The sequence below is a fragment of the Hyperolius riggenbachi genome, chromosome 2 (genome assembly GCF_040937935.1).
Source record: "Hyperolius riggenbachi isolate aHypRig1 chromosome 2, aHypRig1.pri, whole genome shotgun sequence".
NCBI classification, from domain to species: domain Eukaryota; kingdom Metazoa; phylum Chordata; class Amphibia; order Anura; family Hyperoliidae; genus Hyperolius; species Hyperolius riggenbachi.
Genome location: NC_090647.1, coordinates 222,815,364 through 222,839,889, shown reverse-complemented (window position 1 = coordinate 222,839,889; position 24,526 = coordinate 222,815,364). Strand labels below are relative to the sequence as shown.

At 40.9% G+C, this 24,526-nt stretch overlaps 1 protein-coding gene across 5 annotated transcripts in view; it reads left to right on the top strand.

The window, feature by feature from the left end:
- Window positions 1–24,526, top strand: part of RASA3 (RAS p21 protein activator 3) — a 233,265-nt gene that overhangs the window by 184,654 nt on the left and 24,085 nt on the right. For all 5 annotated transcript variants that reach the window (XM_068268219.1, XM_068268221.1, XM_068268223.1 and 2 more), the window contains 8 exons: window positions 1,633–1,756; window positions 4,405–4,511; window positions 7,474–7,551; window positions 11,546–11,623; window positions 12,427–12,500; window positions 15,690–15,796; window positions 19,819–19,901; window positions 22,092–22,300. In XM_068268219.1, the coding sequence (XP_068124320.1) occupies window positions 1,633–1,756; window positions 4,405–4,511; window positions 7,474–7,551; window positions 11,546–11,623; window positions 12,427–12,500; window positions 15,690–15,796; window positions 19,819–19,901; window positions 22,092–22,300 (860 nt within the window). The remainder of the gene's footprint in view (window positions 1–1,632; window positions 1,757–4,404; window positions 4,512–7,473; window positions 7,552–11,545; window positions 11,624–12,426; window positions 12,501–15,689; window positions 15,797–19,818; window positions 19,902–22,091; window positions 22,301–24,526) is intronic.

Here is a 24,526-nt window from a genome sequence, read left to right as displayed (position 1 = left end):
TAAGCTTACCCCTACAATTGGATTTAGACTACCATGGGCATATGACTATGGTAGGGATTAGACTATGAGCTCCTCTGAGGAACATTTAGTGATGTGACTCTATGCTGTAAAAGCGCATAATGGTTGATTCCCTACACAGTGACAAAACATTATTTGTTCCTGAACTACACCCAGAGGAAGTACTTACTAATGTTGCTAAAAGTGAAAGAAGGAAGTCCACCTATTTCAGGAGGAGTCTCCTTCCTCTTGACCTTACATACCTCCCTATTGGACCTTTAAAGAGAATCTGTATTGTTAAAATCGCACAAAAGTAAACATACCAGTGCGTTAGGGGACATCTCCTATTACCCTCTGTCACAATTTCGCCGCTCCTCGCTGCATCTAAAGTGGTTAAAAACAGTTTTAAAAAGTTTGTTTATAAACAAACAAAATGGCCACCAAAACAGGAAGTAGGTTGATGTACAGTATGTTCACACATAGAAAATACATCCATACACAATCAGGCTGTATACACCCTTCCTTTTGAATCTCAAGAGATCATTTGTGTGTTTCTTTCCCCCTGCAGCTATCTTCCACTGAAGTGTCAGGCTGTTTCTTCCTGCAGAGTGCAGACAGCTCTGCCTGTATGTAATTCCTCAGTATGTGAAAGCCCAGCCAGCTCAGAGGAGGATTTATCCAGCTTGTAAAAGATAAGAGAGAAGAGAGAAGCTGCCCTAATCTAAATAATACACAGGCAGTGTGCAGAGAGGGGCCAGGAGGGGGGAGATGCATCACAGAACCACAACACTGAAGAACTTGGCAGCCTTCCAGACACAGGCTGACAAGTCTGACAAGAGAGAGATAAGTTGATTTATTACAGAGATGGTGATAGTAGAACGTGCTGCAGTAAGCCAGAACACATTAGAATAGCTTTTGGAACTTGTAGGATGATAAAAAACAGGATGCAATTTTTGTTACGGAGTCTCTTTAAGGTGATGAATGGCATCACTGACCAACATGAATGTTCAGGAGCTCACTTCACTTGTAATTTGTACTCTTCAATTATTTATCAGGAACTGGTTTCCCCCTGGCTAGAATGCAGGGAGTGTTCATCCCTCTGCCATGCTAATACAATTTTACACTTTTTTCAGCACTGGGGGTACCGAAAGGGCTATTAGGAAGGCCCATGGTCTAATTTGTTTTACAGGGTATAAGTAAGCGCAGTGATTTGGTGGATATATTCAATTGAGGTGAAGTGACCTTTTATTACTGCGCGATCCCTTGACAGTGAAGTTTTCCAGTGGAGCGCAGTATATTTTCTTGTATTTGGTAAGGCCCATGGTTGCTGCTATGGGGGGACGGTTATGTGTAGTATACTAGCTGACGATGAGAGGGATGTGTAAGTTGTTTAGCCCATTCAGGTAAGCAGGTAAAGGTTTATTCCTGGCCTTAAGTTCACTAGAGTGCAAACAGAAGAATATATGCAATGAATCATAGAAATATGATGATCCAAGTGAGGTTGGGAAACCTCTCCCCACCTACTGCTGTGACTGAGAGAACTGGCTATCTCAGACAATAATTTAGCAAGAGCCATCTGGATTTAATGTTCCACACAAAGCAGTAAAATCATTTTCTCCTTTTGGGTTTACGCAGGAAAACTTGAAGAACTATGTTGACCAGATTTTTAACGTCATCACAAAATCAGGAGTAAGCTGTCCAACCGTTATGTGTGATATTTTCTTCTCACTGAGAGAATCTGCTGCAAAACGGTTTCAGGGTAAGCTAATAGCAGAAGTCCTATCAGAATGCTGTATATTGTGGTACATAATTGGAGCACAATGCCTTGGGCACTCATTTATCTCCATCCATCCAGATAATGTGTGAGAACAATGCAAGCCATACATACATCAATTCTCCCACTCAATTCCTGGCAGAGTTGATCAGAGTCTGATAGCACAGCACGTCACATGCACTGTTACCTTGATTTTGCCAAAAATTGTTCAGCATTATCGATCAGACAAAACAGAAAATCTTAATCTGGTGAGGGTTGGAGGAGGGGAACCCAGGAAATTATAATTTTTTTTAAATGTTTACTTGTCTTTGGTATACTTTAAGAATGGACTAGGTTCAGTGTATAACATAAATGAGAGGATATGAGATTAATAAGTAGCAGGTTCACATATGCAGTAATGTTGAAAGGCTCATGTACTACTCTGATAGAATTCGTGCAATGCTGAGCTTCAGGTGTGAGCATTGCTTCAAGTTTGCTTCAACATGTTTCTAAGTGCTCGTGCCAGAATGCCAATAAACTCACTGAAGTGCTTCATGGAACGGAATGAAAACCCTTCTCACAACTTCTCAGTACTGGCAAGCCTGACTATGTCCAGACAAATTCTTTGTGGTAGAATCAAGGAAAAGGCATAAAACAGTGATGAAAACAGAGTGATGGAAAATAAAAACTCCCTTATAAATGCCCAGCATCTTCCAGCTGTAAAAAGTGCAAACTCACAGGGAAATGCTTGTTGTCTTTGTAACGGGAGCAGAGAGCTCAGATGGGTCACATGCTGAGAGATGTTTTACAAAACCCACTGAACTACAGCTGAATTCCAAATAAACCATTTTGCACAGTGTTTCTTATATCATTGACTGACACAGATCCTTCAGGTAAACCTACAGAAAGTACTTTTCATTTATTCGCGCTTTGCAGTTAAAGGACCACTATCTCGAAAATCGTAAAATGTAAAATACATGTAAACACATACAACTAAGTACATTTCTTCAAGAGTAAAATGAGCCACACATTTTCTCCTATGTTGCTGTCACTTACAGTAAGTAGAAGTAATCTGCCAGAACTGACAGGTTTTGGACTTGCCCATCTCCTCATGGGGGATTCTCCTCTGGGTTTCTGTTTATTTTCAAAAGCACTTAGTGAATGGCAGCTGCTCTGTCCAACTGCCAAAAAATAGTGTGCGGCGAGCAGGGAGGCTGGTCAGCATCATTTGTATAAATTATTTTCAGGGAATGTCTTTATAAACAATAAAACCCTTGCTGAGAATCCCCCATGGACAGATGGACTAGACCAAAACCTGTCGGTTCTATCAGATTTCTACTACCTACTGTAAGTGACAACAACATAGGAGAAAAGTAATTTATGGCTCATTTTACTGTGGAGAAACAGACTTCTTATTTGTATGTCTGCATGTATTTTAAATTTTACAATTTTTCATGATAGTGGGCCTTTAATTGAAATATTACATCATCATAATGGACAGAGCAGGTCTGGGTTATTGTATTGCTCTAGTTAGTAGCTCCCATCATCCCTAGTCATGGGACATGTCAGAATAACCTTTGGCCAATTCTTTAACTGGCAGTACTGCAGAGATTAAAGCTGGCCATACATGCATCAATTACACGCATCAAATTTTTAAAATCCATTTCTGGCAGATTTGAACTCTTTGATTGAATCTGGCAGTTATCTATTGCTACCACATATCTGATCAATTGACTTTCGATCAGTTGTGTGCTGTTTATTAATTGAAACTTATTGGACATGTTGGAAAATCTCTGTGATTGGGGGGGGGGGGGGGGGGGTCGGAGGACAGGAGTGGTGGTGCATCGGTGGCCCGTAAAGCTTTGCACTGCATCAAGCAATACAGTGCTTGCCGTTCAATAGATTTCTGGTGAAGTATATCAAATTTTAAACACTGTCAACAGAAATGAGGAGAAATCACCGAAAAAAAGTATCATATGATGAATTGTATGTGTACTACGGATAATTAATAGAACATTAGTGGCAAAGAAGAGTCTCATATTTTTATTTTCAGTTAAATAGCTTTTTCTTTTTTTTTTTTTTCTTTTTTTTTTTATAACCATGCATAATTCTGTCATGCTTGCAGTTTACAAACCATACTCTAATTTTAAGCTATATAAAACAAAGCAGAGCTAATGACCCTTTGAACTTCCCTGCAGTAAAACTGTTCTGAAGCTGTCTTGCACTGTTTCTTTGATGTATAAGTGCTTCAGAAAAATGGATCGTCTTTGACCCAACTTGGTCACAGAGCTCAGAGAAGCTCTTTTGCATAGATAACTGAAGTTTCTTCACTCCTGTATTGGAAAACACAGACTATTTTCTTTGCTATTAATGTTTTATTTCTTAGCTGTACTACACATACAATTAATTTTAAGGGTTTTGGGTTTTTTTCGTTTCAGTGTCACTTTCAGTGCAGTATTAAAATGAAATAATTTTGTTTTGTTTTTTTCTGGTTATAATAAGTTGTTTGCACAGGTTGCAGTAACAATATGCCATGCCAGTTCTAGGCAGACAGAGCGTGGTGCAGTTGCCATGGCTATATTATTGTCACATGAATTCGCTGCCTTCTAGTTTGCACTCAGTTGAAGGATGTTTGCTTGTGTTCCCTGTCCCAGGTGACCCTGATGTAAGATACACCGCTGTGAGCAGCTTCATTTTCCTGCGGTTCTTTGCACCTGCCATCCTGTCTCCTAACCTTTTCCAGCTTAGTCCTCATCACCCAGTAAGTGATCCTTGTTTAGTTTTTGCAAAGCGTCAGACAGCTGATTGAATCAAGCTCCTGCTGTGCAGATAGCGCACACAGTGCCAGGCATTAGGTTTAAATGTGGGAATGCATTGCAAGTTACTGAATACATTTAACCTAATCCATCTTCCCCCTTCCCAGCTTCTACAGAAGCAGCCGCATACTGTAAATTGTAGGAAATAATTCTTTACACCTCTGCTGTATATTACATTCTGCAGTGTGCTGGCTTACATTATGTAGGCTGTTGTTCCTCTACAACTTATTCTTCCTATTTGTACTGAGAATTTGATCTTCATATATTTTACTGCTTGCAATTCTTTCATATATAATAGTATTTTTTTTATTTCTTATTACAGTGTATTATAACTTTAATTCAACCATGGCTGAGCCATTGCTTGTACATTTCGATTATCCAAAAGCATAAAGATTCCTGCCTTTGCAGATATATAGCATTACTTTGAAACATACGTTTAGTTTTAGAGTTGTAGAGAAGCGCATTTTTCAGACCATAAGACACTTTCTTCCCCAAGAGTGGGGAGAAAAGTCACTGCATCGTATGGTCCAAATACTATAATAATCTGCCCAGCCCCAGGTGTCCCCCCACATAGGAACCCCTGTGGCAAAAGCAATTGTTTCCTGGTGCTGTGTTGGTCATTGTCCTCTGTCCCCTGCCCTCCTCTGCCTCCATGCGTGTCTCGCTTTGGCATTGGTTGGGAGTATGCAGTCAGTCGCTTACTGCATAAGAATACCACAGTGCAGAGATGAGAAGTGGAAATCCCCCATAGAAAAGCCGCTGGGGGATACGTGGTTGCAGGAAGTGAGGAAGTGAAGTCACGCACTGCGTCGTCCTTTTGTGCTAAGCAACTGCCTGCACACTCCACCAATGCCGATAAGGAAAGTGGGCATGTAGGGGGACACGGGGGGCATGGATAAATCCACTTTTACATCGATCATCTACAAGTTGGTAATGATCAATTATGAAAATTATGACCTTTAAAGGGAACCTAAACTGAGAGGTATATGGCTGTTTCCTTTTATACAATATCAATTGCCTGGCAGTCAGGCTGATCTCTTTAGCTGCAGTAGAGGCTTAATCACTGACCTGAAACAAGCATGCAGCTAGTCCAGTCTGACTTCAGTCAGAACACCTGATCTACATTCTTGTTCGGAGCCGTGGCTGAAAGTATTAGAGACACAGGATCAGCAGGAGAGTCAGGGAACTGGTATTATTTTAAAAGGGAAAAAAACATATCGTTTAGGTTCACTTTAAAGTCATTGGCCTCAATTCACTAAGCTTATATCCTGTCCTTAACAACGTTTCTAGAGTTGTTACCATGGTGATGGTATTCATGAAACATTTTACCTCAGGCAAACCTAAATTTAACTCTTCTGTCTTTAAGTTAGCTCTTCAATCCTTAAAATAATTCCAGAATTCTACGTAATAACTACAGAGGAGGTAAATTAACTACAGAGGAGGTAAATTAACTACAGAGGAGGTAACTTAAGGAATGAAGAGATAAGATAACTCTCTCACTGTGTGGAGGTAAGTTTTTCTCTTGCCTTATTATCTCCAGCGTGATCTTAGTGAATTGAGGCCACTGGCCTCAATTCACTAAGATCATGCTGGAGATAAGGCAAGAGAAAACTTACCACCACACAGTAAGAGAGTTATCTCTTCATTCCTTAAAGATAACCTGTACTAAGTAAAAATATTTAAAATAAACACATGAGGTAACTTCAAATGAACATTACATAGTTACCTTGCCATCAGTTCCTCTCAGAAGCTCACCATTTTCTTTGGACAATAATCCCTTCCAGTTCTGACAATATTTTGTCAGATCTGAAATATATCAGTTGCTGTCATTAAAATATCAGTTGCTGTCAGTTGTAGCTGAGAGGAAAACTGATGTACCAGGTAATGTCCATGTTTCCCTATGGCTCAAGTGGGCGATGTTACAGTTTAACTGTGTGCTGACCAGGAAGCTGTTATGGGTAATGGCCATTTTCAAAATGGAGGACGGAAAATTCCCTTGATCACAGTGAACAACCAGGACGCGGGACAGGAGAAAGACACAGAGGAGTAGACTACATTGAAGGTAAGTATGACTTGTGTATGCTTATTTTGACTTTTAATTTTCAGTTCAGGTTTTCTTTAAGTTACCTCCTCTGCAGTTAATTTACCTCCTCTGTAGTTATTTTCACACGTAGTTAATAAACGGCCTGTCTTTAACTCTAGAGTTATTTTAAGGATTGAAGAGTTAACTTAAAGACAGAAGAGGTAACTTTAGGTTTGCCTGAGGTAAAATGTTTCCTGAATACGACATGCCTCATCACCATGGTGATCGCTCTAGAAACGTTATTAAAAACAGGAGATAAGCTTAGTGAATTGAGGCCATTGTCTAATCTTGCTCATGCTTTGTTTTATTTATTAACTTGAAGTCCAAATGTAAATTGGCTAAATGATTGGAGACCAGTTTGGTGTAAACAAACTACTCAGGCTACTTATTTTGTGTAGGCCAGACAATGGTTTGCCACCATAATTATCCACACATAATCATGTTATGCCACTAGAGTAGTTTCAGCAACATTTTTTCACTTTTTGTTCAAAGTTATTGAGAAACATTAGTGTGATTGATCCTGGAAATCCAGAACAACTTGACAGCAGATTCTAGTCACATGGGTTGATTGAATCGTATGACAAAATCAAACTGCATAGTTGGTTTTTACAAAGGTTTAGTAATCATTGTATCTGCTAACAAACTGACAGTATAGTAGCAGTGCTGAATGGGGGAAATTAGTCACTCTACTGGCATATACATGTTTAGCTTCCATCATATGTCTAGATGTATTTTTTGGGGGTTCATTACTATGAGTTAGTTTTGTTGTTGTTTGTTTTAAATACTGGCATTGCCTTTAACTTTGTATCCCGTATCTTTTGTAGGACCCACAGACATCCAGAACCTTAACTCTTATCTCTAAGACCATACAAACTTTGGGCAGCTTATCCAAATCTAAATCGGTAAGTTCTGAAATTGTAGGGTTATGTTTCTAAGCCACAGCCAAACATTTTTCCGTTTTCTTAGTTAACACACATAGTTGGGTCTAAATTTATGTTACACAATGGTAGTTATTTTTTATTTTCGCTGTTTTACCAAAACAATATTGGAGTTAGAGATGTATAATATGGGCAGAAAATGCAGACCAACATCTTTAACTTATGCTTTCAATATCTCAACTAGTTAAATGGTTTAAGAATCGCAATATATTTATACATGTACACCCCCTTTATTTCAAAATCCAAAAGTAGTAAGTCCATGGTAAGTTATAAGGGGAATGGGAGCCACTAGGCTACCAGGGAAAGCTATAAGGGGTGGGGGGGCACAATGGCTACCAAGTAAAAATATATGAAGGCAAGGGAACCAATATATCACCAAGGCAGGCTAGAGGAAAGAGGGGGGCTATTGGAGTGAAAATACTGTTTAGCCTCCTCTTATAACCCCACCCTCTTTTGAGACCACACACCCTCTAATAAAACAACTGATTACACTTCCTCTAAACCTTTTATTCCCCCCTTTTTATTTCAGAAATGTTTTATTATCATTGCAGAAAAGGTGCATATTGCAGAGGATTATACAATTATTTAAAAATGCAATATTGTTACCATACATTTTAGCAGCAGCACAATTTGGTTTATTAATTTGTTTTTATCTACAGTAGCATTTTTTTTTTTTTTTTTTTTTTAAACAAGAATAGGTGAAAACAAAGAGTCTGTTTCTATCCACTTTTTTCGGTGTTTTCCCTTTAAGATGCATAGGAAGTAAAAAGCTTCCTGGGGAAAAAAAAAGCACCCAAAGAGTCTAGTTTGTCCTGAACAAAAATACATATGTGTCACTAAGGTGTCATAAGTGGTAATAAAGTTATTGCTGATTGAATAAGGTCATGACTAAAGCATCAGCTGCTCTAGACCATGAGGGGAAAACAGGTCTAGGTGCGAAGTGGTGAAAACACTGCTGTCGGATATATCTAATTGTAGCTGACACCAAAGTGAAGTTTAGTAGTGTTTAGTAGCTTACGGTGGCATGGATGTAGAAAGTTTTGACACCAATGTAGGAAATGCCTTGGTAATCTGATAACAGAATGTGATATTTGGTTCATTTAGAGTCAGTACAAGTTAAAGATCTTCTTTACGGGCTCATATTTTATTATCCTTGTACTTAACTTTCTGTTCATTTAGTGGTATAGTGATATTTGCATCCTTATTATGTGCTAAGGCTGTTCATCATGCAAGCAGAGCCTTGGTAACGTTGAGTTTACACCACTAGACTTTATATCCCATACTAGAGAACATTTCTGCCATTTGTTTATTTAAGCAGTTCTCTTCCCAAGATCCATTATTTATGAGGCTTTTACCAAGAATCGAACATCTGTTTGTCCTCAAGGGAGGACATAGGTTATCCCAGGGCATGGTGCTAGTTGTTGTGTAATAGTACCACAACATGGTGCTTGCTACATCCCAACTCTTTATGTCTGGACGCAAGAATGAGTCACAGGAAGGATCCATATTTTCAGTCTTGTTTCTAGTAACATGGGTATCACTAGGAACAGAACTGCTTGCTTGCTTGCTTACTTACCTGCATACCTATGGCATACTAATCTACAATTAGGCTTCCAACATAATTGGGTAGGTGTCCGTAGGGTCAGCCAACACTTAGATGATTAGCTGTGTTAAACCTGTATTATATTGACTTTTTGGAGGTATGTTACTATTATGCATTTGATTAAATATCTGCAGTTAGATTGTTGACATGTATTGGAAATAACCTTATCAACAATATCAACCGTACAGGGCCCCCTGATTATCCATTTGAGAAAAGGAAATGAATCCTCATGGGAAAAGGGGGTATTAGCTACTGATTGGGATGAAGTGCAATCCTTGGTTAGGGTTTTTCTTTAAACACTAGCTATCTTTTCTAACAGTGTTTTATTATGTTGAAATCTCGGTTTATAACAGTTGCGAAAATCTTCAAGAATGATCCTCCATGCAAGAAAACGTATATATGCTTTATAATACAGACTATTAACCCTTCCAGAAATTAGCTGGGAAGTGATTATGTCCCTAGAAGTTCTTATGGAGCAGCTAATCTGTTGGAGCAGAGGAGATATTTTACAGTGGTTTGCAAAAGTATTCATGCATCAATTTTATTGGAATTCCACATGAAAGACCAATACAAAGTGGTGTACACGTGAGAAGTGGAACGAAAATCCTACATGATTCCAAACATTTTTTACAATAATACAATCATAATTTTTTTTTTATTTTTTACAAATAAATAACTGCAAAGTGGGGTGTGCGTAATTATACAGCCTACTTTGGTCTGAGTGCAGTCAGTTGCCCATTGACATTGCCTGATGAGTGCTAATGACTAAATAGAGTGCACCTGTGTGTAATCTGTCAGTACAAATACAGCTGCTCTGTGATGGCCTCAGAGGTTGTCTAAGAGAATATTGGGAGCTACAACACCATGAAGTCCAAAGAACGCACCAGACAGGTCAGGGATAAAGTTATTGAGAAATTTTAAGCAGGCTTAGACTACAAAAGATTTCCAAAGCCTTGAACATCCCACAGAGCACTGTCCAAGCGATCATTCAGAAATGGAAGGAGTAGGGCACAACTGTAAACCTACCAAGACAAGGCGTCCACCTAAACTCACAGGCCGAACAAGGAGAGCACTGATCAGAAATGCAGTCAGGAGGCCCATGGTGACTCTGGACAAGCTGCAGAGAGCTACAGCTCAGGTGGGGGAATCTGTCCATAGGACAACTATTGGCCCTGCTCTGCACAAAGTTGGCCTTTATGGAAGAGTGGCAAGAAGAAAGCCATTGTTAACAGAAAAGCATAAGAAGTCCTGTTTGCAGTTTGCCACAAGCCATGTGGGGGACACAGCAACCATGTGGAAGAAGGTGCTCTGGTCAGATGAGACCAAAATGGAACTTTTTGGTCAAAATGCAAAACGCTATATGTGGCGGAAAACTAACGCTGCACATCACTCTGAACACACCACCCCCACTGTCAAATATGATGGTGGCAGCATCATACTCTGGGGGTGCTTCTCTTCAGCAGGGACAGGGAAGCTGGTCAGAGTTGATGGGAAGATGGATGGTGCCAAATACAGGGCATTCTTGGAAAAAAACCTCTTGGAGTCTGCAAAAGACTTGAGACTGGGGCAGAGGTTCACCTTCCAGCAGGACAACAACCCTAAACATAAAGCCAGGGCAACAATGGAATGGTTTAAAACAAAACCTATCCATGTGTTAGAATGGCCCAGTCAAAGTCCAGATCTAAATCCAATCGAGAATCTGTGGCAAGATCTGAAAACTGCTGTTCACAAACGCTGTCCATCTAATCTGACTGAGCTGGAGCTGTTTTGCAAAGAAGAATGGACAAGGATTTCAGTCTCTAGATGTGCAAAGCTGGTAGAGACATACCCTGAAAGATTGGCAGCTGTAATTGCAGCAAAAGGTGGTTCTACAAAGTATTGACTCAGGGGGCCGAATAATTACGCACACCCCACTTTGCAGTTATTTGGTTTTTTTTAAATGTTTGGACTCATGTATGATTTTCATTCCACTTCTCATGTGTACACCACTTTGTATTGATCTTTCACGTGGAATTCCAATAAAATTGATTCATGTTTGTAGCAGTAATATGACAAAATGTGGAAAACTTCAAGAGCCGAATACTTTTGCAAACCACTGTAACGGTAGTTGCATCACAACAAAACAATACATGTGCTGTGAAATGACCCCAGAATGGCAATAGTGAGAATCTGGAATTCCTGTCACAAAAGCACCAGCTCATCCTTCTAGATTGCAGCCGGAATGTTAGAATATGTGCACAATATTTCCCCCTTATACAAGTTACACGCTAACTGCTGAGAATGAGAAATAATGACTTTTAACAATTTCCTGCTGTAACATTTTACCATGCTGAAGTATCTGAATTCCTTTTACAGGCCAGCTTCAAAGAAACCTATATGGCTGCTTTTTATGACTACTTTAATGAACAGAAGTATGCTGATGCTGTTAAAAATGTAAGTCTGGGGAGCAGTTTACTATGTGTGTGTATGAACAGATCTGTCAATATATATTATATATGTGATTACACATGTTGGGGTTTCTTAAGCTGGGCAGTGCTGAGTGCAGTCACTAGCTGCAGCATGTAGCCTGTTGAATTAGAATTCATATTTATGCTATTCTGTATAACGTGACCTGATTTATGCTAATCTGTATAGAGTGACCGGAGCCCTGATTGTCATTGTGTGTTGTACTGCACTAGCAGAATGCTGACCAGGTCCAGATGGCTTTTGTATGAACAATTTGCATTATTGCTTCTAGGAGCAGATATGTAAATTACAGAAAAACATTTTAGCAAAATGCATAAAGTAATAAAGGAGAACATTTTATTATTTGCCCGGATCATGCTCTGAAATAATGAAATAGTTTGTTTGTTTTTTTTTTTTTTAAATTGAGATTATAATTTTTAAACCTCCCACTTCCCTGGACTATATTTAAAATGAACAGCATTTAGTCTTTTACTTAGCATTTAGTATTACTTGTACAATCTGTTGTTGTGGTTAGAATCAGCAAAGTGTATTCATTAGGAGAGAATGCTCCAGCGCTATCAGAGTAATTGACGAGTGCAGGGCCAGGGGTCTTAATTGTTGGATAAAATGCGCATCATGGCCAGACATGATCAGAATATATTCATTATGAGGGTCGTGTGAGGTGAAAGATACCACACAGTGCTATTAACACTTATTGGGCTCACTCCATTCATGTCACGCAGCAGTCTTCACTTGCAGTTGCAGCTAATGCTCTTGATTATTTGTTTTAGTTCTTGGATCTTATTTCATCCTCTGGAAGAAGAGATCATAAAAGTATAGAGCAGCCCATTGTGCTCAAAGAAGGGTGAGTTTTGGTAGCATTTCTATTATATTAATTAGATCAATGATTTACAATCTTTGTTCAGTAGTGGTACCAACATTACAACTTATGCTCTGTCTGCGTTCCACCTGGATTTTAGAGTTAACCACACCTGCACTGTTAATATTTCAAAATGTTCACTGGAATTTACAGAAACTTATAGAAGTGCACTGCTCAAAAGAAAATTTAAAGGAACACTTTGAAAAAACATCAGATTTCAAGGGAGAAAAGAGCATGTTGGATATCTACTGATATGGACAGTGTGTTGTGTTAGGAACAAAAGAATGCCACATGGTTATCTACCTAGAAAGGGCAAAATTCATTCCGAAAATCAAAGTGAAAAAATGATGCAAGGAGGCTAGTCTATTTATTTGAAATTTCATTGCAGCAAATCAAAATCATACTTAGTAGTTTGTGTGCCCCCAAGTGCTTGTATGCATACTTTACAGTACTACATGGAGGCATGCTCCTAATGAGACAATGGATGTTATTCAGGGGCATCTATTCACAGATCTGGACCCAGGGCATCACTGAACTCTTGGACAGTCTTGTTGTATAGATCGAGATATAATGCCCCAGAGGAATTGCATTGGATTTAGATTAGGTGAGCCAGTCAGTAGTATCAATTCCTTCATCCTCCAGGAAGTACCTACATACCCTCACCACATGAGGCCAGGCATTGGCCTTCACCAGGAGGAACACAGGACTCTCTGCACCAGCATCTAACAATGGGTCCATGGATTTCATTCTGATACCTCGTGACAGTCATGGTGCCATTGTCTAACCTGTAAATGTTTGTGTGTCACGGATAAACCTGTGCAGACCATATCTAAACCAATCCTGCTCAATTATGTAACCGGCAGGATAACATTCTCCACTTATTCTCCAGACCCTTTCATGTATATTACATGTAAAAAAGGTGAATGTGCTTTCAACTGTGAAAAGAACAGGATGCCAATGACAGACCCACCAATTCTGCTATTCTATGGCAAATGTCAATTGTGTGCCACATTGCAGGACAGTGACAACAGGGCCCACTAGAGGACATTGGGCTCTCAGGCCACACTCATTAAGTCTGCTAATGATTGTTTAGTCAGCGACCTTTGCATCAGTGGCTTGTTGGAGGTGATTTTGTAGGGCTTTGGCTGATGTGATTCTGTTCCTTTTCAGCAAATGAGCAGATACCAGTCCTGCTGATGGGTTAAAGACCTTCTAAGGCCCTGTCCAGCTCTATTTGCCCGTCTCCCAGGGGGATTTCTTCATGCCCTTGAGACTGTACTGGGAGACACCACAAACCTGGAAATGGCACGTATTGATATGCCATTATAAAGAAGTTGAACGTCCTGTGCAACCTATGTAGGATCTATGTGCTAAATGCAAAAATAGTGAAAAAACATTCAGAAAAGAGGGGAAAATGTCAGTGGCCACCACCTGTTAAACCATTCCTGTTTTGGTGGTGGTCTAATTTTGTTCTCTGTAGTGCACCTGTTGTTAAAGTGAACCTGAGACAGGTGGATAGAAGAAATGTATACATACCTGGGGCTTCCTCCAGCCCCCTCCGGCCTAATCGCTCCCATGCTGCCGTCCTCCGCCTTCTGGATCCTCGGTAACTGGTTCTATAATTTGGCCAGTTGGTGCTTACTGCACATGTGCAGCCTGGCCGCACATGCACCCCTCGTCGTGCTCCTGCGTCTGGGAGTGTTCTGTGCCTGCGCAGGTGCAGAACGCTCCCAGCAACGGGAGCAAGACTGGTGATTGCGCGCAGCCCCATTGTGCGTGCGCTGACTCGCTGCGACTGGCCGAAATTATAAGGATCTGGTACTGCGGATCCAGAAGGCGGAGGATGGCGGCGTGGGAGCGATCAGGCTGGAGGAAGCCCCAGGTATGTATACTTTTTTTTTTCTATCCCCCTGTCTCTGGTACACTTGTCTCTTCATTTATGTATTTGAAGCTGTCAGTTAATTCATCATAAGTTCCTGAATCTGATTAGGCCCTGCTAATTCCAGTTCACATGATGCAGCAAAAACTGTCAAATCAAATTTTACATCCCATCTATACTTCCCGCCATACTTCTATCTCTCCATCCCCAAGTGTGTTTTTTTTTCCCTTCATCTCTCTACCCCTCGCAGAATAACATCTGACCACCATCATCTTTCTTTCAACTCTCCATGATTCCCATCTATACTCCCATCCCCCTTCTAGCTTCTTATCCCACTGAATTACCTCTTTTGACCCTCTCCTACCTACCTACTCCTCATCTGTCTTTGAACTTCCCCTGCCACCTATACTGACTCTCACCTAAATACCCATCCCAAAACACATTGTGTACATCCCCAATATAGACTATGTTCCCTCATCTGTCCTATCACCTTACTATGGCTACCTCCTCTGTCCACCACCATACAGTATTACCACTCCACTATGAGACTTCATGATCACCTGTCCTGTCAGTCCATCCCTTTTTTCATCCCTACTGTACCTTCCTGCCTCTCCTGCTCTCCTCCGGCACCCCCCCCCCCCCCCAATCCAACACCTGCATTCCTTTCCTTCCCCCTCTGTCTATCCTATATTGCCTGGCCTTTCTAAATATGCTATACTTATTGGGCACTCATTGTTAATATTTATAATTTCACAACACTGTATAGGGTAATAATTTTACGAGAGTATCACTAAATACGCCTTGCTTAATCATTTACATTTTATTGATATATTTCTGAATACTTAGATATCTATTATGATATGCTGAAGATGTTAAACCTTTTGTAGTCCTAAAACACTTCAGTAATATTTAAAGGAAATACTGTGTGTGAATCCTGGTGTACACCATTGTCTGTATTATGTACCCCATGTTTTTTTTCTTACTTTGTACAGCGCCACGGAATATGTTGGCGCTTTATAAATCAATAATACCGGTAATAATAATAATCCTGGCCACTGGAAAGGGGACTATGTAGTGTGGAAATATATCACGCTGGCTGTGTGGACAAATCTGTCCATTCTGTGAATATTTACATTTTGTTGAAATGTTTAGTCACACTTCATGTGCCAGAACCCTCTCACAAATCTCACTTGTATCACTTGCTGCCATTATAGGCCTTTATTGTGGTGCTGCTAAAAGTTTTAAGTGTCTTTGGAGAATGAATGGACATTGAGCTTTTGTTGCTTTTCACCCAGATTTATGATCAAAAGAGCACAGGGAAGGAAGCGCTTTGGTATGAAGAATTTCAAGAAAAGATGGTTCCGCCTTACAAACCACGAGTTTACATACCAGAAAAGCAAAGGTAACTCATGCATAGATTCCTTTGTAGGCTTCTAATATTGCAAAATTTAAAACTGCTACATTTGTAACACCCCCTCCTCTCGCTGAATGATTTGTACAGCCTACACAAGTGTGCTTATGAGGGAGGTTATCATCTCTTCAAATTACTGTATATCACAACATCCTGTATAGTGAGATAGTGTATTACGGGTCACACCTGTAAAAGTGGCCATTAATGATACAATTCTCTGGCAATCAATTGTGCGATTAAATTGTAATTTCGATCGGAAACAATCGTTTGGGTATACTAACAGAAAGCTGCTATGCAGTTCAGATTAATGAAATGGATTCCATCAATCTGATCAAATTGCATAGCAGCTTTTCTTACATTAGTGGGCTAAAACTATCGTGTCCAAGCAATATTTCCAACAAACTGGACAGTAGTTCATCAAAATAATTGTATCGTTAATGGCCACCGTTACAGAGGAAAGATCTAGTAATACAGATCTATGGATTGGCAGAACCAATACATTAAAGATAAAAAATACTAGAGATTAGATGCTAATCATTCTGACTTGAATGCATATTTGACCCATTAGCAGCTTCAATAGAGTTATCTCATTTGAGGAAAGTGCACTGCTTTTGGCCTCAGTCGGCAAAACTCCTTGTGCTGTAAATTTTTTGAATGCTTTGATCTCTTTGTAGCAGAAAATATAGAAACTGAAAGCAGAAGTCCCCTGTTATTGCATCACACTGCCCCCTAGTGACAAGTGGCCATAAATAAACATTACAGCAGTACTAATTAGAAGCAGGAAAATGTAACAAAGAAATAAAAAATAAAAAAAGCTAAAATAAATTGGCCTGGAGCACTTGTAAGCGTCAAAATAAATTGGCTGCTAAAGGGTTAATGCAAGTTGTATGCAGCTGGATATTGAGTCAAACATATCAGAAAGAGCTTTTGATTGGGTAATCGCCACGCTTCATGCAATTTGCATGGAAGCTGGAAATCTTAGCACCTCCTGGACCATCTGCACATACAATCTATGTAACAGAGGGATGGAATATGACAAAGACATGCCACAAGCATTTTAGTAGCATCTTGTGTGTAGAGAGGTCAGATCCTTAGTATATTTCAACATGGAAGTGACAGGAGCCTAGCTATTGAATCAATGTGTGGCTTGAGTTTCTGGCTAATTTATTTTACAATAATTTTGTTTGATTTAACTGTACCTGGAAAAGGCTATAAATCAGTAGTGCCTCTCTAGGCCAACATAGTCTTTGTGGTTTGGCTCAGCATCTCTCAGTAAATTCTGTTTTGTGAAACGAGTGCTTCTCTGCACTACATGTTCTGTAATGTTGAAGAGAACGGTTAAACAGAAGCTGAAGTGAGAGGCATATGAAGAATTACATATTTGTTTAATTTTAACCTCTTGAGGACCACAGTGCTAAACCCCCTAAAGACCAGGCTGTTTTTCGTTTAATTGGCCACTGCAGCTTTAAGGCCAAGCTGCAGGGCTGCACAACACAGCACACTAGTGACCACCCCTTTTCTCCTTTTCTGATCACCCCCCCCAGTTATTTGTTTATTTTTTTAATAAATATTTCTTTCTTTTTTTTTTGTATTTTTTACTATTTTCCTGTCCTCTTTTTTTTACTATTTTCCTTTCCTCGGATACTGAATGCAGAGCTTCGCCACTCAAGCAGGAGATGCGCACAGCCTGCGCGCAATCTCCTGCAGTAGCCAGCCCCAGGACCTGACGCCAATTGGCGTTAGGTGGTCCTGGGGCTGCCGCCGTGGCCCGGCCCATTGGCGTGGGGCGGTCATTAGGTAGTTAATACCTGTCTGCTTCTGGTACTTTTAGCCATAGACCCTGAACAGGCATGCATATTGTATGCTTCTGACAAGTTTAGCTGCATGCTTGTTCAGTTGTGTGATACAGACCCTACTGATGCCAGAATGATCAGCAGGACTGTCCGCAACTGGTATTGTTTAAAACGAAATAAATATGACAGCCTCCATATACCACTTGCTTTAGGTTCCATCTGGCGGAATCGACTCGGACAAGGCCATTATTTTTATACTTGCCTACCTCCTTTGCCCTCCAACATGCCATTCACCCTCCATTCTCGGTCCTGAACTGGCACCCGAGTAATTGACTCTTGATCCCTGCTGAGTTGACAGTCCTTGTACATGTGTACCAGGCTGGCCTGAACTTCAGTGTGACTAACTTATCAAGTTCTTTATTACTAATTGCTTATAATGTGCCTTGAACACTGCTTACCATGTTGTTGTTGGTTGGGGTCAGTTCACACTTACTTTAAAAAAAGTACTCGTGAGATATGTTTTTAAAGCTCTTTGAAAACGCAGGAAGCGGATGCTATGTTAAAAATAGGACCCACTTCCACTTGTTAAAAACACGGGTCTGTGTGCAATCAGTGTGCTGCGTAACGCAAGACAAAATGTAGAGTCCGGATTTCAGACTGGACGGGAAAATGTGCCTAATAAAAGCCTATGAGAACGGACACTCCATTCTCACTAGGCTAGTCGCCGCATCCTTTTCGCCTGCATCCATGCTGTCGCTGTGATGTCATACGTATCCTGCTGCCCAATGCTGCCGCTCAGTCCTTTCTGAACAGCCTGGTGGACGGGATTCCCCATTGAGCTGCAGCAGACCAATGGGAATCCTCAGCAACAGGGAGAATTTTCATTGGTTTATGATGAACCAATGGAGAGCCATGCTTCTGCTGGCCTCCGGGCTGTTGTAGGGAACGAGCGGCGGCGGAACAGGTGAGCAGCGATGTGTACGGGCCGACGTGGATGATGCTGTAGATGTGGAACGGTCGGGTATTTTGTACAAGCTGGATGCAGAATGAATTGAACTTTCCGTTCTGCATCTAGACTAATGTGAACAGAGCATTATACTGCTTCTGCTTGCCATAAAACTGAAAATCACAGATGGCTTACCTTCCACATCTGTCAATCTGTAATACTATCTTGGTGCTAAGTGTGAATAGTATTACTTAAAGAGACTCTGAAGTCTCCCGAAAATTAGGCTTTTACTTTAAAAACCTCATTAACATTAATGCCCCTCTTAAAACACCGCAGAACCGTGGCTGAAACCCCCCTCAATCACCTCAAACTCACGGGGGTACACGGCAGGCAAAATCCACGACTTTCTTGGTCGTGGATTCTGCTGCCGACTCTATGCGCGTCAATCGGCGCGTATCTCCGCCTCTCCCCCGCCCCTCCCAGTGAAAGAAGACAGAGGGGCGGGGGAGAGGCAGCGATCCGGGCTGATTGATGTGCATAGAGGCAGCCCTCTCCACAGTAGCCAGATGTGCCCCCAGTATAAATCAGCTCCCCTCCTCATAGCCAGATGTGACCCAATGATGATAGAACTGTGTCACAAAATTCCACTAGATTGCGTCATAAATGCGTCACACAGCAATTGCCACAGAGGAAGAATCCCCAATCATTGCACTGCTTGCATGCTCTGCTCTGTCTTGAGCAGCGTACACTCTTCACACCATGTTGCAGGGGATTGGGGGGGGGGCATGGACACAGCAGGGAGCCAGCTGGCAAGAACAGGATCACTAGTGCATGATCCTTACTCTCCTCTGCCAGTAACAAAGCCTGCTCCACCATCCGTTCTGCTCCACTGACTCGCTGAGCTCCTCTGAGGGACAGTTAGTGACAAGACTATATTGTCTGTACAGCGATGCAGAAGAGGTCGGCGCTATATAAATACTAAATAATAATATAAGCCGTGGGGGTAACTTTTTAGCACATTTTAGGTGCTGAATAATTAGGCTTATACGTGAGTATATAAGGTATCTAGCTGGATGTGGCTAATGGGTGTTCCCACCATAAACTTCAGGTTAAGGTTCCCTTAGTGTACATATTTCAGCTATGCTCCGCAATAAGAAAGGCCAGAGTTTTGCAGGTGTTGTATTAGGCAACACCATCACATTTATGTGACTTTTTATCATCATTTTCTGCATTATACTTTTCTGACTTTATCGTTCTTCCTGTGTTTTCAATAGGTGATCACCCACTCTGCAGTATTCCAATTGAAAACATATTAGCTGTAGAGAAGGTAGAAGAGGAGTCCTTCAAAATGAAGAATGTAAGCAGACAGAACCTTTCTTCTTGTGGTTTCAGCATTCACATATAAGGGTCAAAGTGGTCAATTTACATGATAGAAATCACTTCCTTCATCAAATCAATTAATATTTTACTTGATGCCTTACTGTTAATTGCTAAGGAGATGAAAATCATTGGTACAGATATTTTTCTATGAAGGACACTAGTACAGTTCCTGTGAAACAAATAGCTTTTGACACTTTCAAGAAATGGAAAGTTTTCCTCATAAAGTGGCAAGAGCCAGGCTACACCACTAAAAACAGGAAAACCTTAACTACTTTGCAGCTTGACAACACCGGTGTTGAGAAATCACATAGCTGTGAAGCAACAGATTCGAATAATACTTCCCAGTAACCTCAGCATTGTAAATGCCCCACATTTTTGCTCAGCGTTAGAGGGGTGGTAAAGTTGCTTAAATGGATCCCTGATTTATTTTTTGGCTTCTTTTATGTAATCTCATTTCTCAGATTATTACTGGGGAAGGTAGACACTGAAGATGGAGTGGAGGAAAAAAATATATTTTTAACCACTGTGGCACTGACCACAATTTTAACACCGCACCTAGATAGCAGTTCTTTGTCAAATTGCCATATCAAAGCAGCATTCATATTATACTGCTGGTTGCATAGTGATTTTGTAAAAGCATAGTTGAAGCAACAAAAAAAAAAAAGTTAGATACTAGCCTATCTAGGAGGAAGACTCTAGATCCCATAAAGCCTTCCAGGTCCTCTCTCCGTGCCCTCGGTCAACCGCTCTCCCCTGTTTAAATTCCACCCATTTGGGACACCTTGGAAGACGGCCACATCCGTACTGTGCTTGTGCCAGCCAACCTTTCTCTGCACAAGCGCAATACGGACCTGCTTGTCTACAGAAGTACTCAGGTATGCAAGTACTTCTGAAAGATGTATTCAACCAGTTGGTCATTTAACTTCAGTGGGGGGGCAGCAGTGGACCAAGGGCATGGACAGAGGACCTGGAAGGGGCTATGGGATCCTAAGCCTTCCTTCTTCATAGGTCAGTATCTATTTTTTTTTCAGTTTGCTTCAGTATTACATTAATTTTCAGGTAGAAATATTGCAGGGGAGGTGAAACAATGACACGGAGCTGTTCCTTCTTAAACTGGCATTTCTAATTACTGGGGCTGAGAAGAAAGTTTGGCAAATATCCTCTTAACAGGAAATGAAAACCACTTCAGGCAAACCAAGTCTGCAGACTGAGGATCAGCTGACCTTCAGCTGAGAAAAATACACAGCAGCTGGGTCAGTCAGTCTATCAGGGGAGCTTGATTGCCTTCCTCATAGCCATGGGGCCATAGAATAAGGAATGAAACCGCTGAAAGTGGGACAATTCAGAAAGTAAACAGTATTTAAAAGAAGCTCAGCTCAGACCATTAAAATAATAAACAGGCAGTCTTCACAAATGTCCATGCAATTCCCACAGATTGAAAAATTAACAGGAACTAGTTAGTCTATACTACAAAAAAAATGGCCTGCATACAGTGTGAGTCGATACATTTTGAATCACTTTTAATGATGCTGAACTGTCCTGCACAGAAACAGAGAAAATATGGTACGCATAGCAAAAACTATGACTTGTATAGTCCAGCATTGATTTATCACATATAGATAAAAAATTGTATAAATGATTCCTTTTAATGGCTTGATAGAAAATGTCACCAAGCAAACTTCCTGTAGCCTTGTGCTATAAAGAATGAAACTTCAAGTAGCCAATCCTATTCATGAAAGTTCTGCATTTCATTTTTTAAAAGTTAAAGTGAAAACCAGTGATAGATCAGGATGTTGAAGTACTCATTGAAAATGCTGTCTTAATTGCCTTACCACCTCTATGTAATATGAGAATTACCCTCCTACGACATTGATCTGGTAATATTGTACAGTGAAGATTGTATCATCAGTGAGCACAAGAACACGCATTGCGCACATAGCCCAACTCAAGTTATGTACACAACACACAAACTACTTTTATAACACATGTTGGGTACGTAGCATAAGTTATACTAGCAACGCACTGTGCATCACATGTATGAATACCAGTTAATCTGCTCTGTACTGTCTGCACGCAGCACTTTCAGCTGGGATTTTAGTGAATCAACCTATAAGTGAGTTACTCCATGTTTTTCATAATCATAACTTTTGTGTCTTTTCTTTTTAAGATGTTTCAAGTCATTCAACCACTCCGTACATTGTACATTCAAGCAAACAACTGTGTGGAAGCAAAAGATTGGATAGATATCCTCACCAAAGTCAGTCAGTGTAACAAGAAACGTCTAACTGTTTTCCATCCCTCTGCCTACCTTAATGGGCACTGGTTGTGCTGTAAGACTACCTCAGAGAATGCCCCTGGCTGCAGTCCCTGCACTGGGTAAGACTTGTCATAGGTTGGATAGAGATGCCTAGATTGGTTTTGTTAAAGCAAAGAATGGCTTGGATCAGACAGTCTTAGTCCCTTTTACACTTAAAATGACAATCTGCATTGCAAATGCGCTGTGATGCCATTGCTATTTTCACTATTTACAACGAGCACGATTGCTACTGCAATTCATGATGGAATTGCAATGGGTGTTTTATAGACAGATCACAAACACAGCAAAAGTGCAGCACTTTTGCAATCGGCCAAAAAATAAAGCGCACTGGTGGAAAGAGTGCTGCGGTTATCATGTTATTGCGGTGATCAGCAAGTAGCAGCCATCAGAAACGCAAGGGCCCACTTTTGCTGTGGTATAGCACAGACGTTTGGTTGATGACAAGACATGCTTGCAGCTGCTGATTGCTACTAGTGCTATATAGATATTAGCAGCTGCAGATGGAGGTTGTCCTATTTATCATTAGCATGATGATACTATGGGGTCCTTGCTGTGGAATTTGAAACCACCCTTTAATACAAGTGCATCCAGAAATGCAACCATTCCAGGGGAATAAGTTTATTGGTACATTAGGACCCCTTACTCATTCCAACAAACAGTTAAAAAGTACGATAAAAAAAATATTGCGTTAAAAGAAAACAAAAAGTTTTCCACATCTTTGAGCAGTGTTAACCACTTGAGGACCACAGTGTTAAACCCCTCTAAAGGCCAGGCCTTTTTTATGTTAATAGTCCACTGCAGCTTTAAGGCCAATCTGCAGGGCCACACGACACAGCACACAAGTGATTCCCCCCCCCCCCCCCCCCTTTTCTCCCCACCAACAGAGCTCTCTGTTGGTAGGATCTGATCGCTCCCCCTGTGTCTATTTTTTTTGTAAATATTTGTGTCATTTATTTTTTAATAAATACAGCTATTTTTTTCCCTCCCTCCCTGCAGCCAGCCAATCGGCCTATGAGAGCCGATCGCTCTCTTGTGCCCCAGGGGGACAGCCATGTCACACGGCTGTGCCCAGTACAGCTCTGCTGCAGATCACAGCGCCTTTTTCGCCGTCTAACAGTCTCTGAGCAGCGAACGCCGCTGGGAGACTGAAGGTGGAGTTCTGCTCCGCCTACCAAGCAGGAGATGCGCGCGCAGCCTGTGCGCGATCTCCTGCAGTAGCCGGCCCCAGGACTTGACGCCAATTGGCATTAGGCGGCCTTCAGGTAGTTAAAGGCACACTTAAGCCATGGATATAAAAAAAATAAATGTTGGCGAATACTAAACTAGCTGGTGGCGGGGGACCAGAGGATCCGTGAGTGACTGCGAGGGCACAGGACGGCTGCAGGGGGCTGGTAGACGCCCCAGGTGAGTAAAACGGATTTTTTTTTTTTTATCCATGGCTTAAGTATCCCTTTAAGTCAACAGTTTTTTTTTGTTAACTAGTTGTGGTAATGGTAAAGAGGTATTAATGTACACATATTTCCATTCCCCCTGAGGAGTTAATATATTAGGGCCATCCTATTTATGAAATATCTACAGATTCTTCCACAAATGACCCCACGGGTCATTATTACTTCTGTGTGTTCAGAGGCACATGGAGGGTGGGGACAAGCTCCTTGTCCTAATATTCGATAAGGAAGCTTTACAAAGTGGGTGGGGGATTGCTCGCCCACTTTGTAAGGTAGAATGGGGTGTAGTTTGGGCTGGTATTGCTCAGAGGGTGGAGCCACACACTCGCAGGTTCCACAGTTTAAGCCAATTGGGTTTGCCACTGTGAAAGTGGAGGACAGCACTCGATCTTTACAATATTGATCAGGCTGTTCTCTGCTTTATAAATAAAGTGACTGCACATAATAATTTAAATATTTTGCATAAATTAAAAGTGGTGATCAGCTCTAAGTGAGCACCTGATTGGCAACATTATTAATATAAAACCAAAACACAAATGCGCAAGACACCCGGATACACCGGCTGAGCTCTCCCGATGTCGGAAGTAAAAACAATATAAAAAATAGGCAGAAATCAAAAACACCTGGTTCGCCTCCTCTTCTTAAACTATACTCAACTGCACAGAGGTGGCGCACTCAGGTATTATAAAAGGTATGCATAACACTGTAAAAACACTCTAAAACTCATATCACTATTATGAGTGGAACACAGTGGTCTCTATACGGCTACTTCAATCACAAAGTCCATGTAATGTATACACAGTCCAAAGATAATATCACATGGAGGGCTTCTCATTC